Source organism: Echinops telfairi, unplaced genomic scaffold, assembly GCF_000313985.2.
Source record: "Echinops telfairi isolate 266 unplaced genomic scaffold, ASM31398v2 ScPeMD7_2010;HRSCAF=2546, whole genome shotgun sequence".
NCBI classification, from domain to species: domain Eukaryota; kingdom Metazoa; phylum Chordata; class Mammalia; order Afrosoricida; family Tenrecidae; genus Echinops; species Echinops telfairi.
In genome coordinates this window covers 4,188,596-4,208,104 of record NW_022105908.1, presented here as the reverse complement: position 1 = coordinate 4,208,104, position 19,509 = coordinate 4,188,596, and the positions used below count along the sequence as shown (strand labels likewise).

At 45.1% G+C, this 19,509-nt stretch overlaps 1 protein-coding gene across 1 annotated transcript in view; it reads left to right on the top strand.

Annotated features, from left to right (window-relative positions):
- DNAH9 (dynein axonemal heavy chain 9) overlaps nt 1-19,509 on the top strand; it is a 397,093-nt gene that overhangs the window by 133,586 nt on the left and 243,998 nt on the right. Inside the window, exons 26-28 of the mRNA XM_045293291.1 lie at nt 12,190-12,347; nt 15,742-15,880; nt 17,825-18,112. Coding sequence (XP_045149226.1) covers nt 12,190-12,347; nt 15,742-15,880; nt 17,825-18,112 — 585 coding nt within the window. The remainder of the gene's footprint in view (nt 1-12,189; nt 12,348-15,741; nt 15,881-17,824; nt 18,113-19,509) is intronic.

The window sequence follows — 19,509 nt, the reverse complement described above, 5'->3', positions numbered from 1 at the left end:
CCTCACCAGTCCCTGTCAGATCAGTAAGCCTGGTCTTTATGATTTGAAATGTTGTTCCACTACTCTTTGCAGCACTTACTATTGTGAGTGGTCAGTAGTGGTAGCTGGGCATTAGCTAGTTCTTCTGGTCTCGGGGTTATAGAGGCTGAGGTATACACGTCCCATCAGTCCTTAGGGCTAATTGTTTTTTTATTTTTTCTTCACACTTCTTTGTTCTGGATGAGGAAAGACCAAGAGTTACACCTTAGATTGCCACTGGGAGGCATTTAAGGTACAAGCCACTACCCATCAAAGTAAGATGTAGAACATTGTCTTTATAGCCTGTGTCATTCCAATTGACCTTGATAGTCCCTGTGACTAGGGTCTTGAGCCAACTGAAGTCACTTTTGGGTTAGTTTTATGTGCCCAGGCCAATAGCCTTCAAGCCATTCAGAAAGCAGTTATTAAACCCTTACAACATGGGAGAGCACTGTCCAGTGAGTTGGGGATGAGGGGCCCATGATGAACAGAACCCAGGATGTTCAAGTACCGTTGATTGAGTTCCTAGAGCAGGCACGAGTACTCCTCAATGGTGTAGAAGTGTTTTGAATTCTGACTCACAGTGTGGAGAACAACTTCCAAATATGCTATCTGGAAGTCAGGTGTAAGAGAATGGGAAAGGATTTAAAAGCGGGTCAAGAGCCTTTGAAAACCAGGAACAATGGAAACGGGGCTAAGGGGTAGGTAGAAAAAGTGAACAAACCCCCATTGAAAGTCTGCTCTGAACTCGCCTCTGTTCACATACTGCTTCTTATCTTTCCACAACACCCTTGGTAGCCACCATTTCCCCCATTGTGCCTATGGAGAAACTGAAGACCAGAGAAGAAAAATAATCCCAAGGGGGACTTGTGAGTTACCTAGTCCTACCGTAATAAACAGTCTCCCATGTGGTTGGCCTTCAGGAACAGAAATTAGTTCACAGTTCTGGAACAAGGACAACATTTCACTTTGTTGGCTAAAAAACAATAGTGCAGGGCTGTGGGAGAAAAGGCAAAATAAGGAAATGTCAGGTGGTAAGTCAGCATGAGGAGATGGGGGGCAGAGGAGAGCTGATTGAGGAGCAATCTTCCTTCAAGGGCCACCTTACCCCAGCAGAAGCCAGCCCTCATCTGCACACCCATATGTTGCCACCTCGCTCCTCCAGGCATGCTGGGCCTGTCATAGTTAGTCTGGGACTGAAGCGGCGGGCCAGTGACTGAAGAAACGCAAAGCGTTGAGCCTTGTGTTCAAAATTAGGGCCTGGAACAATGGTGGAACTCACCTCCATGCCACTAGAGCCACAGGTACTTGGTCAGGGAGCCCAGGAGGGTCCTTTACTTGCCCCAAAGTGGGCAGTCTTCCCACTACTTGTGTTTCTGACTGATTCCTGTTGCCTCCACACTTAATGCTGCCCACACTGCGTCTAGGTGAGACTTAGTAGTGAAACTGAGTTGTAGCCCCGCTCGCTGGTCTCCAGGGATTCCCTTCCGTTCGGTTTCCTAGATTCAGCAGGAATTAATTGAGAAAGGAAGTACAATGGTTGGCCTTGAATATCTGTTCTCTTGGATGGGAACCCTTGAAATGCTTGCCTCACTACTTGTGTGCCTCTCTTCCCAGCTCCGAGTTCAGTAGTATCCGGTGGAAAGCTTATAATTGAAGGTGACAGGAGAATTTCCACGAAAACTGGAAATTATAAAAATCAGGGACCCTTTCTTATTACTAGGAGAGCTGGTGGATATACATTTACTAGCATAACGCTGCCGTTCAAGAATGTAAACCAGATTACTTCATTTACTTTTTAAAGGAAAACTGAAAACAAAATTTTTCTAGAGAATATCGACATTTCAGATAGTTAGTAACACAATTTTTTTTAAAAAGACAAAGGCCTGAGCGGGGTCAGCAGAACCTGGCTGCGATGACCTCCGAGTAGACACTTAGTAGCCTAGAGTCCTAGTGGCACTGTCAAGAAAGCCTTGGGTTCTAAGTGCGAGAACAATGGTTCAAATCCACTAGCTCCACCTTAGGAGAAAGATGACATTATCTCCTCTCACAGTGGGAGCCCTGAACAGGGCTGCTGTGCGTGGGAGTCCGCTCGACGGCGGTAGCTGTGGGTTGGTTTTCTGTGTGTGTGGTCTGTTTGAGCAGCCCTGGTGATCATTGGGCTTCCACACCCGCAAGTTTGAAACCACCAGCTGCTCTGAGAGGCAAACCAGGGCTTGCTAGTCTGACAAACAGTTGCTACCCGAGAAACTCATGGGCAAGATGATAAGTTTTAATTTGGGGCACTAATCTATTTTGTGACGGAGAAAGGGCCTTTGACCCCCCTTAACGAGTTACAGTCTCAGAAACCCACAGAGGCATTTCCACCCTGTCCTACAGGATTGCTATGAGTTACCATTGACTAGCTGACAATAGATGAGTTTTCAGCTCTTTTCGGGGTGTAAACATTTCTCAGAATGAGTAACCTAGAGGCCCAGCAAGGTTCTGAAAATCATAGGAAGGCTTGGGTTTGCTACAGTGGTGGCTGTTGGGATTGCTTTAGTTCTCTTTCATTTTAATGTGTGGTTATATTTGTGTGCAGGCATTTTGTCTTTTCCTTCTTCCATTGCAAATATGTAACTGCTGATGTTCCTTTTCCAATGGATTAGTCTCTTGCCTGCTAGCCTCTCGTATTTCAACTCTGCTTTATTTCCACTTCTGTGCATCTTAACTCCCATGAGGACCACGGGGCATGGATAAATGCACCAGTGCCCTCTCGGTGTGGGCTCAGCGAGAGGAGTTGCTTGGGGGTGGCTGGTATGACCCTCCAAGGAGCCAGAAGAAGAGCAGGTGAAAGCAGATGAGGAACACAGGAGCAAAGAACACATTTTGCATCAGCAAGGTCCATATCTAATTAAAAATGTGAAGGAAAAAATGCAAATGGTTGTAGAAAGTGGTTCGCTAGACAAGGGAGTAGGGGAGGTGGTTCACAGCATAGACCTTGAAACTAGACTGCCAGTGCTAAATTTTAGCTCTGCCTCTTATTTACTACTTGACCTGCAGGGAATCGTGTTAATTTCCACATCTTTAAACTAGACTAATAGCAGTACCTCCCTGGTGGAGTTGTATTAAAGAGTAAATGAGGGAATATACATCTAAAGCCCTGAAGAGAGTAGGCTAATACCACTCTGCCAGTGTGTCTCCTGTGTGGGCTTACATGCTGCTCTGATCTTGGAAGCTATGCACCAGTGTTTCAAATACCAGCACGGTCACTCATGGTGGATTGATCTCAGCAGAGCTTGAGAATAAGACAAACTGAAAAAGAAAGGCCTGGTAATGTACTTCCAAAAATCAGCCAACAAAAACTGTGGATCCCAACAGAATCTGCCTCCTATGGTGTGGGAGATGGGCCCCTAGTTTGGAAGGCACTCAAGATGCATAGCAGCCTTACAACCGCAGTTGTGAATATGATGCAGGGTCAGGGAGCATTTCATTCCTCGTGAATGGGGCTGCCGGGCTCAGAACCAACATGATGGCAGTGAGCGATGCCAAGCAGAGTGGGCACTCCATAGATGTTAGTCTCTGTGATGTGATCATGACAGTCACAGGTGTGATTTAACCGTGTGTATGTGAGTGTGTTTGTTCTTTATCCTTGCTTCGTATGTTTCCCTGTATAGGAAACTGAGGATGGATGGACGGATGAAGACAGTAATTGAACTAATTACCTGGGACCCAGGGGAGGGGATGGGAAATGGGGCGTCAACATCAATGGTACAAGAAGGAGAGGCTGTTCTAAAGTTGATTGTGCAACCCTTCTTGATAGGATTGAACTATTTTATGGTGCAGTATGTTAATTATAGCTCAATAAAGTTAATTAAAAAATAAGAATATCCCAGTGCCAAATAGTTGGAGTCAAGTTGACCTATGTGTGTCAGAGCAGTAGTGTGCCCTCAGGGTTATCAAGCACAGCTTTTTTTGCAAGCAGATCCCCAAGCGTTTCTTTTGATCCATCTCTGAGAAGACTTGAACCTCCAATCTTTCAGATAGTTCCTTGGTGTCTAGCTATTTGGTCCATTCAGAAACCATCTCTGCATAAAAGACACTGTAGATCTGCCTAACAATGAACTACCTAACATATGTAATGAATAAGGAGGACCAGGGAAGAGTTAATGCATTTGAATTATGGCGTTAGTGAAGAATGTTGGAAGTACCATGACTTCCAAACGAACAAAGAGGATCTGTTAGATAGTCATTAGAATCCAGGCCGATCAGACTTGGTCTTAGCAGGGATCAGTTCCTGGAAAGGGACATCATGCTTGGTTAAGTAGAGGGTCATCAAAAAGAAAAAGAGCCTGTTGTAGTCCGGATAGACTAGAGAAACAAATCCATAGAAACTCATATGTGTATAAGACAGAGTTTTATATAAAGGGTGATTGTATATTAAGAAAGCATCGCAACCCAGTCCAGTCCAAGCCATAAGTCCAATATTAGCCCATATGTCTGATCCCAATCTATAAAGTCCTCTTCTGACTCAAGAAACACATGCAATGATGCTGATTGCAGGAAGATCACAGGCCAGTGGGATGGAAGTCTGGGTCCAGTGGTGGTGTAAGCCTCTCAGTGCTGGCAGTGGTCTCCATGTGACTTCTCCAGCTTTAGAGCTGCATCAGGGTAGGTCCATGTGGCTTCTCCAGCTCCCAGAGCATAGTGCCACGTGTCTTGTCAGTAGAGCATCTCCAAAGGAGTGAGCCGAGAGAAAGGATGTCTCCCACCTCCAAGGAGGATAAACCAGATTTCCCAGAATTCTTAGGGGACAGCCATGCCCACACAGGCCTCACTGGCTATGACCTGACTAACAAAGTAGACTCTACCCCTTCACTCCTAATCTCTCAGATTGGCAAAGGATTATAACTACCACAGCCCTCAATAAGATGGGTTGGCACAGTGGCTTGCAACAATGGTCTCAAACCATTGTGAGGCTGGCGCAGGACCAGGCAGTGCTTTGCTCTGCTGTGCATAGGTCATGTGGTGGATCCCACTTGATGGCAATGAACAACCACCACAACCTGCGGTCAGTCGTGAGTGCTTCAAGATTAGATTCCTTTTCCTCGTGGTATTTATTCCCATCGTGGTCTTGGACGACACCCATAAGGAGAAATCCCCCAAAGAGGTCTGACAACAGCCCGGGCAAAAGCTGGACTAGTAACATTTAAAACCACACTTCCTTCCAAGGACAAAATTGTACTTAATTATTCACATGCTCATTCAGGCTGGCATATTGGTTTAGAAGCTGCACCAGCTGCCGACAGCCCTCCACCGCCCACCCTCCTCTGCCTTCTCCTCTCGTTACCCTTCCCAGTAACTTCTAGAAAAGCTGTTATGTTTCAGTGTCTTTGTAGGTGGATATTTTCATGCTTCTGTCAGATAGGTCCCGCAGAATTGCTTACCCACTATGGGAAATTTAAAAAGAGCACACATGTGTGTGGCAATTGCAAGAGAAATGACTCTGCAATTTTGAAAGGGATAAGTTATTGCTTAACTTTGTTTCCCTCCAGAATCTTGCTATTGCTGTCCCAGTCAGCCCACAAGGCCTTGGCCTCTCTGAGTCCAAGGCCATCATCAACCAAGTCACATCCCACCACCCTCCCCGCCAGCCCCATGCCCCTCCGAGCATCCCTGCTCCCTCCCTCTCCTCTTTAGGACAGACGGACGGACGCTTCCACAACATGCAGGCTGAGGCCGGAAGCCTCAAGAACCAGGAAGTCCATTAGCAGGGACTCCGGAGTGCTCCACCAGGGTTCTTTCCAAAAATCCAGGGTGAAACAATCAGTCCCCTTGGACAGGGAGGATTTAATAAGAGTACTAGAGGCTAGGAAGAGAATGTGAACTCATGCAGCTGAGGGGAACTTGCGACCCAGGGGCAACTTGCCAACAGGTGCCCTGAGAATCGACAAGTATGAGCAGTATCTTTTAGCTCAGTGCTGCTCAGCCACCATCATCAGCAGCAGAAGCAGAAGCAGTATCACTTGGGAGCTTGTTAGAAATGTGGACTCTCAGGCCCCAACTAAAACCAATACCCAAACCAATCTGTTGCTGTCGAATCAGTTCCAACACATAGGGCCCCTCTAGGACAGAGTAGAAGTGCCCTACAGGGTTTCTAAGGCTGGGAATCAGACCCTCTCATCTTTCTGCATTGGGTCAGTTTGAATGCCACCTTATGGGCCATAGGCCAGGCCTTAACCACTGTGCCACTAGAGTTCCCCAGGCCCCACCCAGGACCTGCTGAAGCAGAACCTGCATTTTCATACACTTGCCCAGTGATTCCCATGCGCTGAGGGATAAAACTGGAGAAGCACTGTTATACAATAACAACCTCAACCTGGCTCCCAGTAGAATGGCCTGCAGAATTCAGAAACGTAGCAACGTGCAGTCTCCACCCCTAAAGATTCTGATTCCGTTGGTCTGGGGTAGTACACATGTGGTTTCATTCATACTCAACAAACTTTGAGAATGAGAACTGGAGAAAGAGATTGCCAGGTTAGGAGGACAGTCTCTAGGGGCACAATCAGTTAAACCCTGACCAGTGACCAAAAGGTTAGAAGTTTGACTCCACCCAGAGGCATCTTAGAAAAAAGGCTGGGTGATATACTGAAAGGCCGCACTCTTGAGACTCTAAGGGAACCTTTCCGTTCTGCAGTGCACGAGGAGGCCCTTAGTTAGCATTGACTCAATATCAGCTGGTTTATTTGGGGGGCTCTTTGTGGGAATGGTCCTGGCATAGCAGTACCCCTGGTCTATGTCCACTAGAGGCCAGTAACACTGCCCCCACCCCCAGCAGTGAAAACCGAAAATGTCTGCAGACAATGCCAAGTATCCCCAGAGGGGAAAAGTAACCCCCAAATAAGAACACTGATGTCTTCTTCATTTTGGTTTTTATAAAATGAAACCTAGTCCCCTCCAAAAGGCACACTTTTCATTTTGTGGAAACTGTGCCATAGTGGGCTACCCATTGGGCTGCTCACACAAGGTCTTCCGTTTGAAACCACTAGCTTCCCTGCAGGAGAAAGAGGAGGCCTTCTATTCCCATACAGAGCTGCACTCTCAGAAAGCACCCAGGGGTGGTTCTAGTCTATCCTGTAGGATTGCTATGAGTCAGAATTAACTCCGTGGAAGTGATTGTGTCTGTGTCTTTAAATGAAGACATGAAAACAATAATAATTTATAAGTTATCAAGAGGTCACGAGGATGGGAGGGGACGGGAGGGGAAAAAAGAGGAGCTGAAACCAAGAGCTCAAATAGAAAGTAAATGTTTAGAAAATGATGATGGCAACACATGTACAAATACGCTTGAAACAATTGATGTATGGAATATTATAAGAACTACAAGAGCCCCCAGTACAATGATTTTTAAAAATTAATGATGACAAGCACGATTCTTTTCAGAACAAATCAAGGTACTCTGCAGAGCGTACAACTATATTTATATTTGCTGAGAACTGAATATGTGGCGGTCATCATGTTTCTCCTGGTAGAAGACAGTTTGGACAAGTGCTCATTAGCGTGAGCTTTTCCCGTAGCCTTGTTGGTGCCATGGAGTCGGTTCCAACCCAAAGCAACTCTGTGCGCCACAGAACCAAACACTGCCGGTCCTGCGCCATCCTCACAGTTGTCCTGATGCCTGAGCCCGTTGATGCGCCATTGTGCCAATCCATCCTGTGGAGGGCCTTCCTCTTTGTCACTTTGCCACACAGGATGTCCTTCTCCAGGGACTGGTCTCTCCTGACAATAGGTCCATAGTATGTAAGATGAAGTCTCACCTAGATTGCCTGGTTTTAAACCCAAGTTGCTCCACTTACCAACCATTAGGCACGAGGCAGGTTTATTTGTTCCTATTTAACCCTTTTTAAAAACCAATTTTTAAGATGGAAAAGTAAGTCTAGGGAGTTCATATCTCCCGCCCTCACCTCTCCCCACCCCAGCACCTCCTAATGTAAGCATTTCCTAATGTAAGAACCCTGGTGCCATGATCGCCAACAAGTTTCTCCACTGCCTTCTACCTCAGTTTCCTTATCTAAAATGAAGAGCTGAGACCACCCATCTTATACAGCTATTGAGATGCTCTAATGAGAGGATTATGTAAAATTCTCAGAATCCTATCCAGTGCATCTCATCTCAAGCACTTGATTAAGGCTTGGTTATTATTTTGTTATTCTCTGTGACTTTAAAAGCTCCCCAAACCCTGGTGCCTGTAGTGGAGAAAGATACCCTCTCCCACCCTCTGAATAAAGAACATGCCTCACCAAATCAAAACCCACTGCCATCCAGCCAATGCCAAGTCATAATGACCCTAGATAAAGGGTTTCTGAGACTCTAAATCTCTACGGGAGCAGACAGCCTCATCTTTCTCCCTTGGAGTGGCTGGTGGGTTTGAACTGCTGACCTTGCACCATAGCACCACAGGCAGCCTTAAATACCAGTTATGCAGTTCTGTCTTCCTATGTGCGTACCTCCACCTAACTCACAGTTTTGTCCATAAGACCTAAGGTCCACCTGCTTCTGGACTTAGAAAGAGATCTGGGCTTTTCCAGGGCCAGACCTTCATGAGTGCCTCCAGCACCCCTGGTCACAGTCCCAGCCCAATCAATGACTGGTCCCATGGATCTAACTGCTGTTAAAGCAACGTGGAAATTCCAGGTCAACAACCTCCTACCCTCTACAAATCAGACTGGCGGAACCATCTATTAGCGCTGATGCGCCAATATAAACTGCATCATCAAATCTGTTCAGCATCTTCCTCCAGTGCCCCCCCCCTATAGAATTTCACACAACAGCACAGATGCCTGCAATCCTACAGTGCATCCTAAATTCTTGCTGAGAGGGAGGATTCTTGCCGTGGATGTGGCAGGAGGGAATGCCGAGTCGGAGCAAGCAACAGAAAGGGTGCTTGCCTCTTGCCTCAACCTTCACCCCAAGTTATCAGGACAATTTGTAGGTGGTCATCGCACGCACCCCCTGCTCCATAGCAAGGTGGGTGTTCTACACATCGTGTGGCCAGAAGAACTGAGAAACAAACAGGAGCAGCAAACAGTTTCATCCTTACCACTTGCCTATCTCATCTTGCAGGGTAATGAAGGTGGTGAGGGGCGTTCTGTGGCAGAGCTGTGCTCCTCAGAACTGTGAGAACAGACGGAACACAGTCGGTTGGGCCACCAGCCTGTGCGCTGGAGACTGCTGCTGCCAGAATAGCCTTGGTATTCTGCAGGTCGGACAGAAGTTTCCGCCTTAAACTAATTTCTGTGAGTCCAGATGGATTTAGTCATTATTGCTTCACTTTGAGAAGGAAGCCGAATCCTAATTCTATAACCACTAAAAACAAAACAAAAACAAAAAAACCACCTCACTGCCACTGAGCCAATATTGACTCATAGCACCACTGTAGGAATGGGTAGAAGTCCTGGGAGTTTTCGAGGTTGTCCGTTGTTTACAGGAGTAGAAAGGCCTGTCTTTCTCCTGTGGACATGCTGGTGGTTTCAACTGCTGACCGGACGGATTGCAGCCCTGCGTAGAACTGCTCTGCCCCCAGGGCTCCTTGGGACATTCTGGAGATCACCTACACTCCCAGGTATCGGAGGTGCTTGCTTCTTAAGGCTACACAGAAAGGCCTCCTGAAGCCCTGGCTCTGAGCTGTAGAGAATCTTTTTTATTTGCCTTTTGCTCTCTGCCTCCCTCCTTCTTCCCATCACACACACACACACACACACACACCACCACCACCACCACCACCACCTGCAGCCCTGTCTCCCTGGAACTAGGTTCCCCCGGATTATTCTAGCAGCCCAGGACTAGCTGACATGCTAGGGGCTTATTCCAAGCCTCTAGATCAGCGGTTCTGAACCTGTGGGTCATGACCCCTGTGGGGGTTGAACGACCCTGTCACAGGGGTCGCCTAAGACCATTGGAAAACACGTTTTTTCAGATGGTCTTAAGAACTTAGGTCTCCAGGCGGGGCCGGCCCACATGCAGATACGCCCACATACGAGTACCCCGCATTTGGAAGGTTGAGAACCAGTGCTCTAGATCGTCCTAGATTCCCGGCTTTTCGGAACCCTGAGCTGCTGACAACATTCAAAGATACTCTAGGATCTGGTTAAGCAAAGCTGTAGACTGGCCCAATGTTGATGGTTTTAAATGTTTTTGTACATTTCCCCCCAGAAATCACAGGGGAAAATAAATGATTGAATTTCATTTCTGCTCTTGTCAAAGTGGTCTAGAATGTAGGTTGGACCCAGCAAAGCTTCAGCTTAAATTCCCTCAGGCTCCACTGTCTTTAAGAAAAGTCTGGCTTCCTTAAATCATTGCCATCGACTTGATTCCAACGCATGGTGACCTTATGTTTGTCTGAGAATTATCTTCCGTGGGGTTTCAATGGCGGATATTTTTTAAATAGGTCACCAGGCCTTTCTTCCAAGGTACCTCTGGGTGGACTCCAACTACTCAGCCTGCGAGTGCACTAGCTATTTGTACTGCCCAGGTTCTGCCTTACCCCTTTACCCAAAACCAAACCCACTGCCACTGAGGCAATTGCGATGCATAGCCACCCTGGCTAGCGTTCCCAAGACTGTCAATCTTTACAGAAACTTTGTCATCTTTCTCCCATGGAACAGCTGGTGAGTTTGAGCATTGACCACTTGGCTAGCAGTCCAATGCCTATCCTACGGAGCCACCAGGGCTCCTTAGGAAGGTATTTATAGCCCTTGCTTGCATAGTGGCTCTCTCCACTCCGAACTATATATAGGCTGCCCCACCCACCAAGGAATCAGCATTCCCCTTCTGGAGATTGGAGCATGGCTACAGACGTTACACCAATATGGCGCCTCAAGACCACAATTGGAATAATGATGGGCATATTAACAACTACCGTGCCAGCTGCTGTCTGCTAAGCACTTCACAAACGTCCACGTTCTTAGCCCTTAGAACAACTCCAGATGTAGGTACAGGCATTCTTTCTGCCGCACAGTGGCAATTCACTTGTCTCGGATCGAATTCTGGTGCCACCAATTCATAGCTGCTTGTCTTTGAGTGAACTACTGAACCTCTGCATGCTTCTCTATTATCACAGGGAAACAGGAATGATGGGTATACATATATATATACAAGCGATATCTATGATGTATACACATCACATATGTGATAGAAATATAAGATTAGATGTGTGTGTATCCTCCTTCCTAAAAAATCTTGTGAAAATCAAGTGAGTTAGTACACAAAAGGTGCCCACAATAGTGCCCAGTTCCCAGGTGTCTCCAACTCATTGCAGCCTCATTGCATAACAATAAAAAGCATTACCAGGCTCTGGGACAGAGTGGGCTGCTAACTGAAAGATCAGCTGTTCCAACCTGCCAGTGGCTCTGAAGGAGAAATAAGAGGCTTTCTATTGTCAAAGATTTATAGCCTTAGAAACCCAAATGGGTTGTTCTACTCAGTCCTATAGGAACTCCGTGAGGTGGAATTCATTCTATGGCAGTGGGCATTAGTCCTGTGTCCACTTCATGATCACTGGTGTGTTTGAGTCCCCGGTTGAAGCTGTTGTGAACACCCATCTCATTGCAGGCTTCCTTCGTTTTCATTTGCCCTCTGTATTATCAAACACGATGCCCTTTTTGGTGCTAATACGCTTTCTCAGATCATTGCCATTGGGTCCATTCTGACTCAGAGAGGCCCTATAGGACTGGGTAGAACTTCCCCTGTGGTTCTGGGAGATGATAACTCTTTAGGGGTGTACAAAGCCTCATTTTTCTCCTGTGGAGTGGCTGGTTGTTTCAAACTGGTGACCTTGTGATTATCAGCCCAATGCTTAACCACTCCACCACCAGGGCTCCTAGTATACTTTCACTGTTGTTATTACAGAGGAAACTGACTCTCAGAGAGTTTAGCACTGACTGTGGTCCATCCACATTCTCTTAACACTTAGTTATACAGAAGGATGTGGTTGAGTAGGATGCTTTTAGTTATATCCCTAATACCCATCTGTGAAAGCCCAGAGTGCCAGATCCCTAGCCTGCTGCTCAGAGGAGGGGGCTACAGCACTGCACCATGGGATTTGTGTTGTGCGTACCCATAGGTTCCCAACTTGCACTCTCACCCCAGCCAAGGGTTGCCCTGGAGGCAGGTTTTCAATGATTTGTTCCCTAGGTGAAAAGCATTCAGGATGCAATTCGAGATAAGAAGCAGCGTTTCAACTTCCTTGGGGAGGAGATTAGCCTGAATCCTTCGGTTGGCATCTTTATCACCATGAACCCTGGCTACGCAGGCCGCACAGAGCTGCCCGAAAACCTGAAGGCTCTCTTCAGGTGAGTTCTGCCCAACAGCTGTCTCAGAGGCGAGTTTGGACATCGTGGTAAATTAAAAACAAATACTCTCAATGCCATTACTACTAACATTGGATTTGTTTAATATGAGTATTATGAGCAACATAGAACATATAGAAAAATAAATTTGAAATAAACATTTTAATGCCATTACTACTAGTCTTATATTTGCTTAATATGTGTTTTATGGGTAATATGGAGCCATGGAAAAGTAAATAAAAATTTACACTTTTAATACCATTACTAATATTATATTTGTCTAATTTGGTTGTAGTCTTCTTCATATGCATGTTTTAAGTTCATACATGCAACTTTGTATTGTTTTGTTTTGCTATCTAGATATTTTCTTTTATCGTCTCCATAAATATCATTTTATGACTGCATATTATTCTGTCAAGGAAAGGTCCATGGTGTAATTAACTAGTCCCTTATAAATATGTATTAAGACTATTTATAACATTAAAAAATGTTTATACATAATGCTTCAATGTACATGTTTATATATAATTTTTTTCCTGTGTGCATGATTATTTCCTTTGGCTAAATTCCCAGAAGTGGAATTTCTGAGTTAAAGGGTGGGAACATTTTTAAGGCTCTTGATACACATTGCCAAATTGCTATCTAAACAGAGTGGTAGCGAATTACACTCTTACTATCAATGCACAAGAGTGCATCTTTATTTCACCCCTGCCACAAGTGGGTATTGCCATATTTTTAAATCTTTTTTATTTTCTTCATTAAACACAAATACATGTTCCAGCAGGAGCTGCAGTCGCTGTTCTGTTTTCAGAAAAGGAAAGCCAGCCCCACAAAGGGAAGAGGGTTCTGATTTGTCACCTCCAGGTTTCCTAAGAGCTGGTTACATATTGGGCTGCTAACTGCAAGGTCAGCAGTTCAAAACCCCCAGCTGCTCTGCAGGAGAAAGATGAGACTTTCTACTATTATGAAGAGTTACAGTCTCTGGAACTTACAGGTGCAGTGCTACCTTGCCCTGGAAGGTCTCTGTGAATCGGAATCAACTTGGGGGCAGTGAGTTGAGATGATCTCTTTCCTAAGAGAGAGAGAAAGAGAGAGAGAGAGAGCCGTCAAGGAGCTATGACAAAACTGTTTGCCTTGGTTTTGAACTGAGGGGCCCAGTATTCTCTCTCTGGGGATGCGAGTCATGCTTTCATGGACTCTCAGAGGATAAGGAAGCCACTGGATAGGGATTCTGAGTACCCCCACACCCTCTGCCATCGGGTTGATCAATTCAAAGGGACTCTCTTGGGGTCCTCCTCCTATAAAGCTTCACAGGAGCAAAGAGCCTGGGGAGCACTTTCAAACTGCCACCTCTGTGGTTAGCAGCAAAAGGCTTAGCCCGGAGCACCACGCCTGCGTGCTTCAGTCCCTCACTGTTAAGCTGCACCATGATGAGAAGTTTCTATGTGGCTGGGCATTTGATCATCCAAACAGTTCCCATTTTCACCTAGAGTTTGTTGGAATGGCAAATTTGCTGTCTAAACTAGGGGCCTAGAGTATTACATGCTATTTGCCTACACAACCTGTTTGTTGATTAAATAAGTCTTGTATCACAAGCCATAAAGGATGCGTGCTATCACCTTGATAAGAAGTATTCCGTACACTTTTCCTTGAATTTAAAAGAAACTTATTTTTTGAACAAAAAAAATGTTAAGAGACAATGTTTCCTCCAAAAGCAACATGTCCCTTTTTGCATTTTGTCTGCACAAAAGCACTATCAGGTGACCACCGGGATCTGAACTCACGCAAGCTAATTCCAGAGGCTGTCCTTTGACCCACTTCAGCTGTGGTATCCAAAGGTCACCAGTGTATCCACTTGACATTCTGCCTTCCCATAGTGTAGGCTACCTACTCTGCTTCCCAAATCTGTATCCAGTTTAGAATCTTGCTTTTATTAATTAATATTTTCCCATGTCTTATTCAGCATTATTATTCGTTTTTAATGTAATAATTATGTACAAACCATTTGCCATTTCAACATATTTCCATGGAGAGTGACTTTAATTATGTTTATCATGTTGTATAGCATTATTTGTATGTATATGTGTGTGTGCAGCCCTGGTGGTGTAGTGGTTATGCCTTACGCTGCTAACCACAAGGTCAGCAGTTCAAAATCACCAGCCTCTCCTTGGGAGAAAGACCAAGTTTTCTCCTCCAGTAAAGACTTACAATCTCGCACGCTCACAGGGCAGTTCTTGCTTTTCCTATAGGGTTGCTATAAGTCATCATCACCTTGTTGGCAGTGAGTATGTTTTTGCTGTTTTGGGGTGTGTGTATGTGAGAGAGAGAGAGCATTACATTCCTTTGTATGGATATACATTTAACCTCATTTTCAGATTTCAAGATCATTTTTAAAATGTAAGTATTTGGTTGAACCTTTGTGTCTCAAGGGAATGTAACATTTTAAAAAATAAAATTGCACTTAAAAGTTTGTCACATTTTTACATCAGTGTTGGTGAATGCAATTAAAGAGATGCAAATGTAACCACCTTAGCTTCAATTGCATACTTAATAGATAAATAAAAACAAGGAAGTTTGAAATCAAGTGTGTTTAGAATTCGGGAGAAATCACAGCTAAAATGTATATTTATAATATATAATATTTATTTTTTAAAAAGTAGCCTCGTGGCATAGTGGGTTAGCCACTGGGCTGCCAACCACAAGATCAGGAGTTCAGACCCACCAGCCACTGCGAGGACGATTAGCTTCTGGTCCCATAAGGATATATAGTCTTAGAAGCTCTCAGGGGCAGTTCTGCTCTGACCATTAGAGGAGCTATGGGCCAGAGTCAATTTCGTGGCAGTGGGTTTGCCCTTGGGGGTTTTATATAACATCCTGGTTTCTAATATATGCCATTTGGTTTAAGATGGTGTTAATAGACTTCTACTGTGAAATCTCAGCATTGAATATTTATGTTTGCGTACAAATAAAGGAAGAGAGACAACAAGAGTAACAACAACATCTAGGGTTGGAGGAGGCACACATCTTCAGGGAGTGTGTCTCAAAGTCACCCAGAGAGACTTGATTCCTCCACCTGAGCCCCCATCTGTTCTAGACAACTTTTTTTGCTAGTCATGGCCTTATGACTAAGGCACACTAGGCTCTCAGTTTTCAAGACATGGGCTGTAGTTCCAGTTCTGCCCCCATATTGTTCAGTTTTTATTCCCTTGAGCAAGCCAGTGAGCCTTCTTCAACCTTAATGAAATCACCTGCAAATTGAAGGTCTGGAACAAAATCACACCTTTTTGCACCCACTGACCCCTCCGCTGTGATGTAAGCCAGGTTTTCTTGTCTTAAAGTCTCTCCGTAAGCTCTGTGGTTGAAAAACTGTCTCCACCTTCTGCCTCCCCATACGCAGGCCTTGTGCAATGGTGGTTCCGGACTTTGAGCTGATCTGTGAGATCATGCTGGTGGCAGAAGGATTCATCGAAGCCCGTTTATTAGCCAGAAAATTCATTACCCTTTACCAGTTGTGCAAAGAGCTTCTTTCCAAACAGGTATGCTCCCTAAGAAAACTGGGTGATCAGCCCAGTGTGACAGCCTCGGCTCTCGAGATGGTCTGTGACCGTGTCTTGGAGCCTTCTTGTAGATCCGTGTGCTCACGTGTATTTTAAAAATTCAGTTTTCATTTGCCATACACTCTGCATGTGAGGTCTGGTTTTTATTAAGGCATGGCCACTGGTTGCTACTAGAACAGAAATACACTATCAAAATTGCTAGAATAGGACTACCCGGGGGCCTCTACTTTCTTCTGAAGCAGTGCTGGCTGGGCTTTATAGGCATTAATTCTCAAATGGTACCAGATGGCAGAACCTATACATTTTAGTGGCTGGAACTACATAGAGTGGATCTAGCACTTGCAGGTTGCAAAAAGGGAAATGAACGAAGCTATTAGCATTAAGGAGTGTTGAAAAATCTACTTGTAGGGAAGCCAAGCTAGCATTTTTCATGAAAACTCCCACGGTTATTGACTAGTTGTATAAGGATGCTGCTGGAAAGAAGGGACATTGGAAGTTAAGTCAGAGGACAGTCCCAGTGCCCTGCCTACAGCAGAATGCCAACCAGCCCTGAGGGCTGAATTAAAGTTTAATGTGTGTGTTTGTGTGTGGTATGCATTATAGACCTGTATATACTGCATTCCTCAGTGACGGTAAGACCTTTCACAGAATCCTATAATCATTAAGAGGTTGAGTTGTGGATCTCAGTGCATCAGGCAGGCAGAGCTGGATCGTAAGGGGAGTGGTGTGTACTGGGATTAGATTGGTCATATCCATACCACACAAGTCGAGAAGGATCTGCATTTTCATTGTTGATCCGAATTGTGTCTCATTTAGCTGTGCATTACTTTTCTTAGGATGTGTTATCTGTAAGCCCATGTGTAATGAAACTCTACTGTAACTTTGGATTAAAGGTATTTATGTTAAAAAAAAAAAAATCCAAAACTCAAAAGTTCTCCAATAAAGATGCATGTGGATTCCTTTAGCTCAGAATTTTTCCAGTTTCTTTTTGACAGGAGTCCTTTTTTTCTTTTCCATAATACTTAGCAACAACTCCCAGACCACCTTCACCCCAGGAGAAACATTTCAGGAGTCAATAAAATCCCTTACAGATAATGGCCTCTATCTGCAGGAAACTGAGATGGGAGGGGTTGGGCTTGAGAGAAAAGGGTTGGCATTAACCAGACTCGTTCTTACTGCTTTGACTGCTCCTGTTCGTTTCATTGCTGTACCTGCTGAGGGCAGGGTTCCCTTAGAGGTTGTTATAGTTAATTGTCGTGGAATGAGCTCCAACTCATGGTAAGCTTTTCTTAAAAACAACACAAGATTTCTGAGCTCTGCACCATCCTTGTGACTATTGCTTTGAACCCACGGACGTAGCTTTTGGGCAGTCCATCTCTTGGGATGGTTTCCCTCCATTTTTCTGATGCTCTACTTTACCAAGCATGAGTCCCTTTTCTAGTGACTGGTCTTTCCTGGTCACATAGCCTAAGTACTCAAGTGGAAGCCTCATGATCCTCGTCTCGAAGGAACCTTATATTTCTTCTGAGACTGATTGCTTTCGTTTAAAACGGCTTTGCTCGTTCTTTTGGTGGTCCGTAATATATTCAGCAGTCTTCACCAACACCCCATCTCCCGTTTCCACTGTCCACCTTCTGCATGCATGCGAAATCACCGTTTCCCCTTGACTCTTGCTCCTTGTGTGTTCTGTGTCTGCCTTTTGTCATCCCAGCTAGAGCCGGCAGCAGGTACCAACCCGGTCCTAGGCTCCCACAACCACACTCTTCTGAGTCATGGATCCTTCCCTATGCCTCCACCTGGAGTTCAGAAGAGCTGTGAGCTTCTTCGGGGCACTCAGGGTAACCGTTGTGCAAACACCAGCCTGAGCACGTGGTGTTCTGAAGACCGGCAACTTCGTTCTAACCTGCACCCTCTTTCCCACAGGACCACTATGACTGGGGGCTGCGAGCCATTAAGTCTGTGCTTGTGGTGGCAGGTTCCCTGAAGCGAGGGGACCCAGATCGACCGGAGGACCAAGTCCTGATGCGTTCCTTGAGAGACTTTAACATTCCCAAGATCGTGACCAATGACATGCCAGTGTTCATGGGTCTGATCGGGGACCTCTTCCCTGCCCTCGATGTGCCTCGGAGGAGAGACCCCAACTTCGAAGCTTTGGTTAGGAAGGCAATCGTGGACCTGAAGCTCCAAGCTGAGGACAACTTTGTGCTTAAGGTACGTGGGCTTTCCCTCCCAAGGTTGACTTGTCTCTTGATTCCTTTCTTGAACAGTAATTTAGCCTTAAACCTCAAAAGGCTTGCTTTAGGTGTGTAAATGTCTAGCTGTTGTTATTGGTTGCCATCGAGTCCCCTTAAGCTCAGGGGGATCCCAAGTACAACTGAACAAAATGCTGCCGGGACCCGTGTCGGCTTCCTGATCATTGCCAGGCACAAGTCCATAGCTGTGATGGCTGGGTGTCCTGAATGCCTTTCAACTTTCTAGCACTGCATCGGTCAATATACTGTTGTGTTCTATAACATTTCCATTGGCTAATTTTCAGAGTTAGATTGCCAGGACTTTCTTCCTCGTGTGTCTTAGTCTAGAAGCTTGTTATGAATTTAATTATGCCTCCCCTCCCACCCCACCCCCTCCAAAATGTGTTGTAAATCCTAACCTTTCTGCCTGTGGTTCTAATTCATTGGGGAATGGTTTGTTTATTCGATGTGAATGATGTAAGATAAGTGTAGAGTGTGCTTTGAGTCAATCTCATTTGGTATTATTAAAAATATGTATTTTAAAGAAGTTAACAGAGAATAGATGAGGTACTATAGATGTCAAGGGACATAGAGATCTCCCAGAAACCCCAAAACAGGCTGCAGAGACATGGACCTTCTCTAGAGCCAAGAGTGGGGAAATGTCCCCCTGCAGCCAGTGCCCCGAATTCAAACTTCTAACCTCCTAAGTGGTAAGAATATGAATTTCTGTTTGTTAATGCCATTTAGTCGTGGTATTTCTGCTATTTCAGCACTAGGTAACTAAGCCAGAATTTGTACTGAAAGATTGGGGTGCTGCTGTAACAAATAGCTAGCACCTGAAGGTGGGTTTGAAATGGTGTAATGGTAGAGGTTGGAAGAGTTATAACGTATGGGATCTTAAAGCCTAATTGACTTGAAGATACTGTTGGCAGAATGATGGCCGTCGGGGGCAATTCTGGTGAGGGAGCAGAAGGAAGCAAGGAGCGCTGAAGAGAAAGTCTCCATTGTCTTAGAGAATACGTATGGTGCCAGCACCAGGATGCTGCTAGAAATGTGGACATGTGGTGAGACAGAAACTGTGGGCACAGACAGAGAAGATAAACATGTTATTGGACAATGGAGGAAGAGTGGTGTTTTTATGAAGTGGCAAAGCACTTGTCTGAATTCTGTTAAAATGTTTGGAGGAAGGTAGAACTTGTAAGTGATGAACATGAATATTTGGCTAAAGAGATGTCTAAGCAAGATCTTAAAAACAAAACAAAAAAAGCAGGTGGTTTCTCCTTACCTGGCCTGTAACATGAAAGAGGAAAGAGATGGATTTGAAAATGAATGGTGCAAAATGTAAACAAAAATGAAAATTTGGAAAAGTCTGTGGTA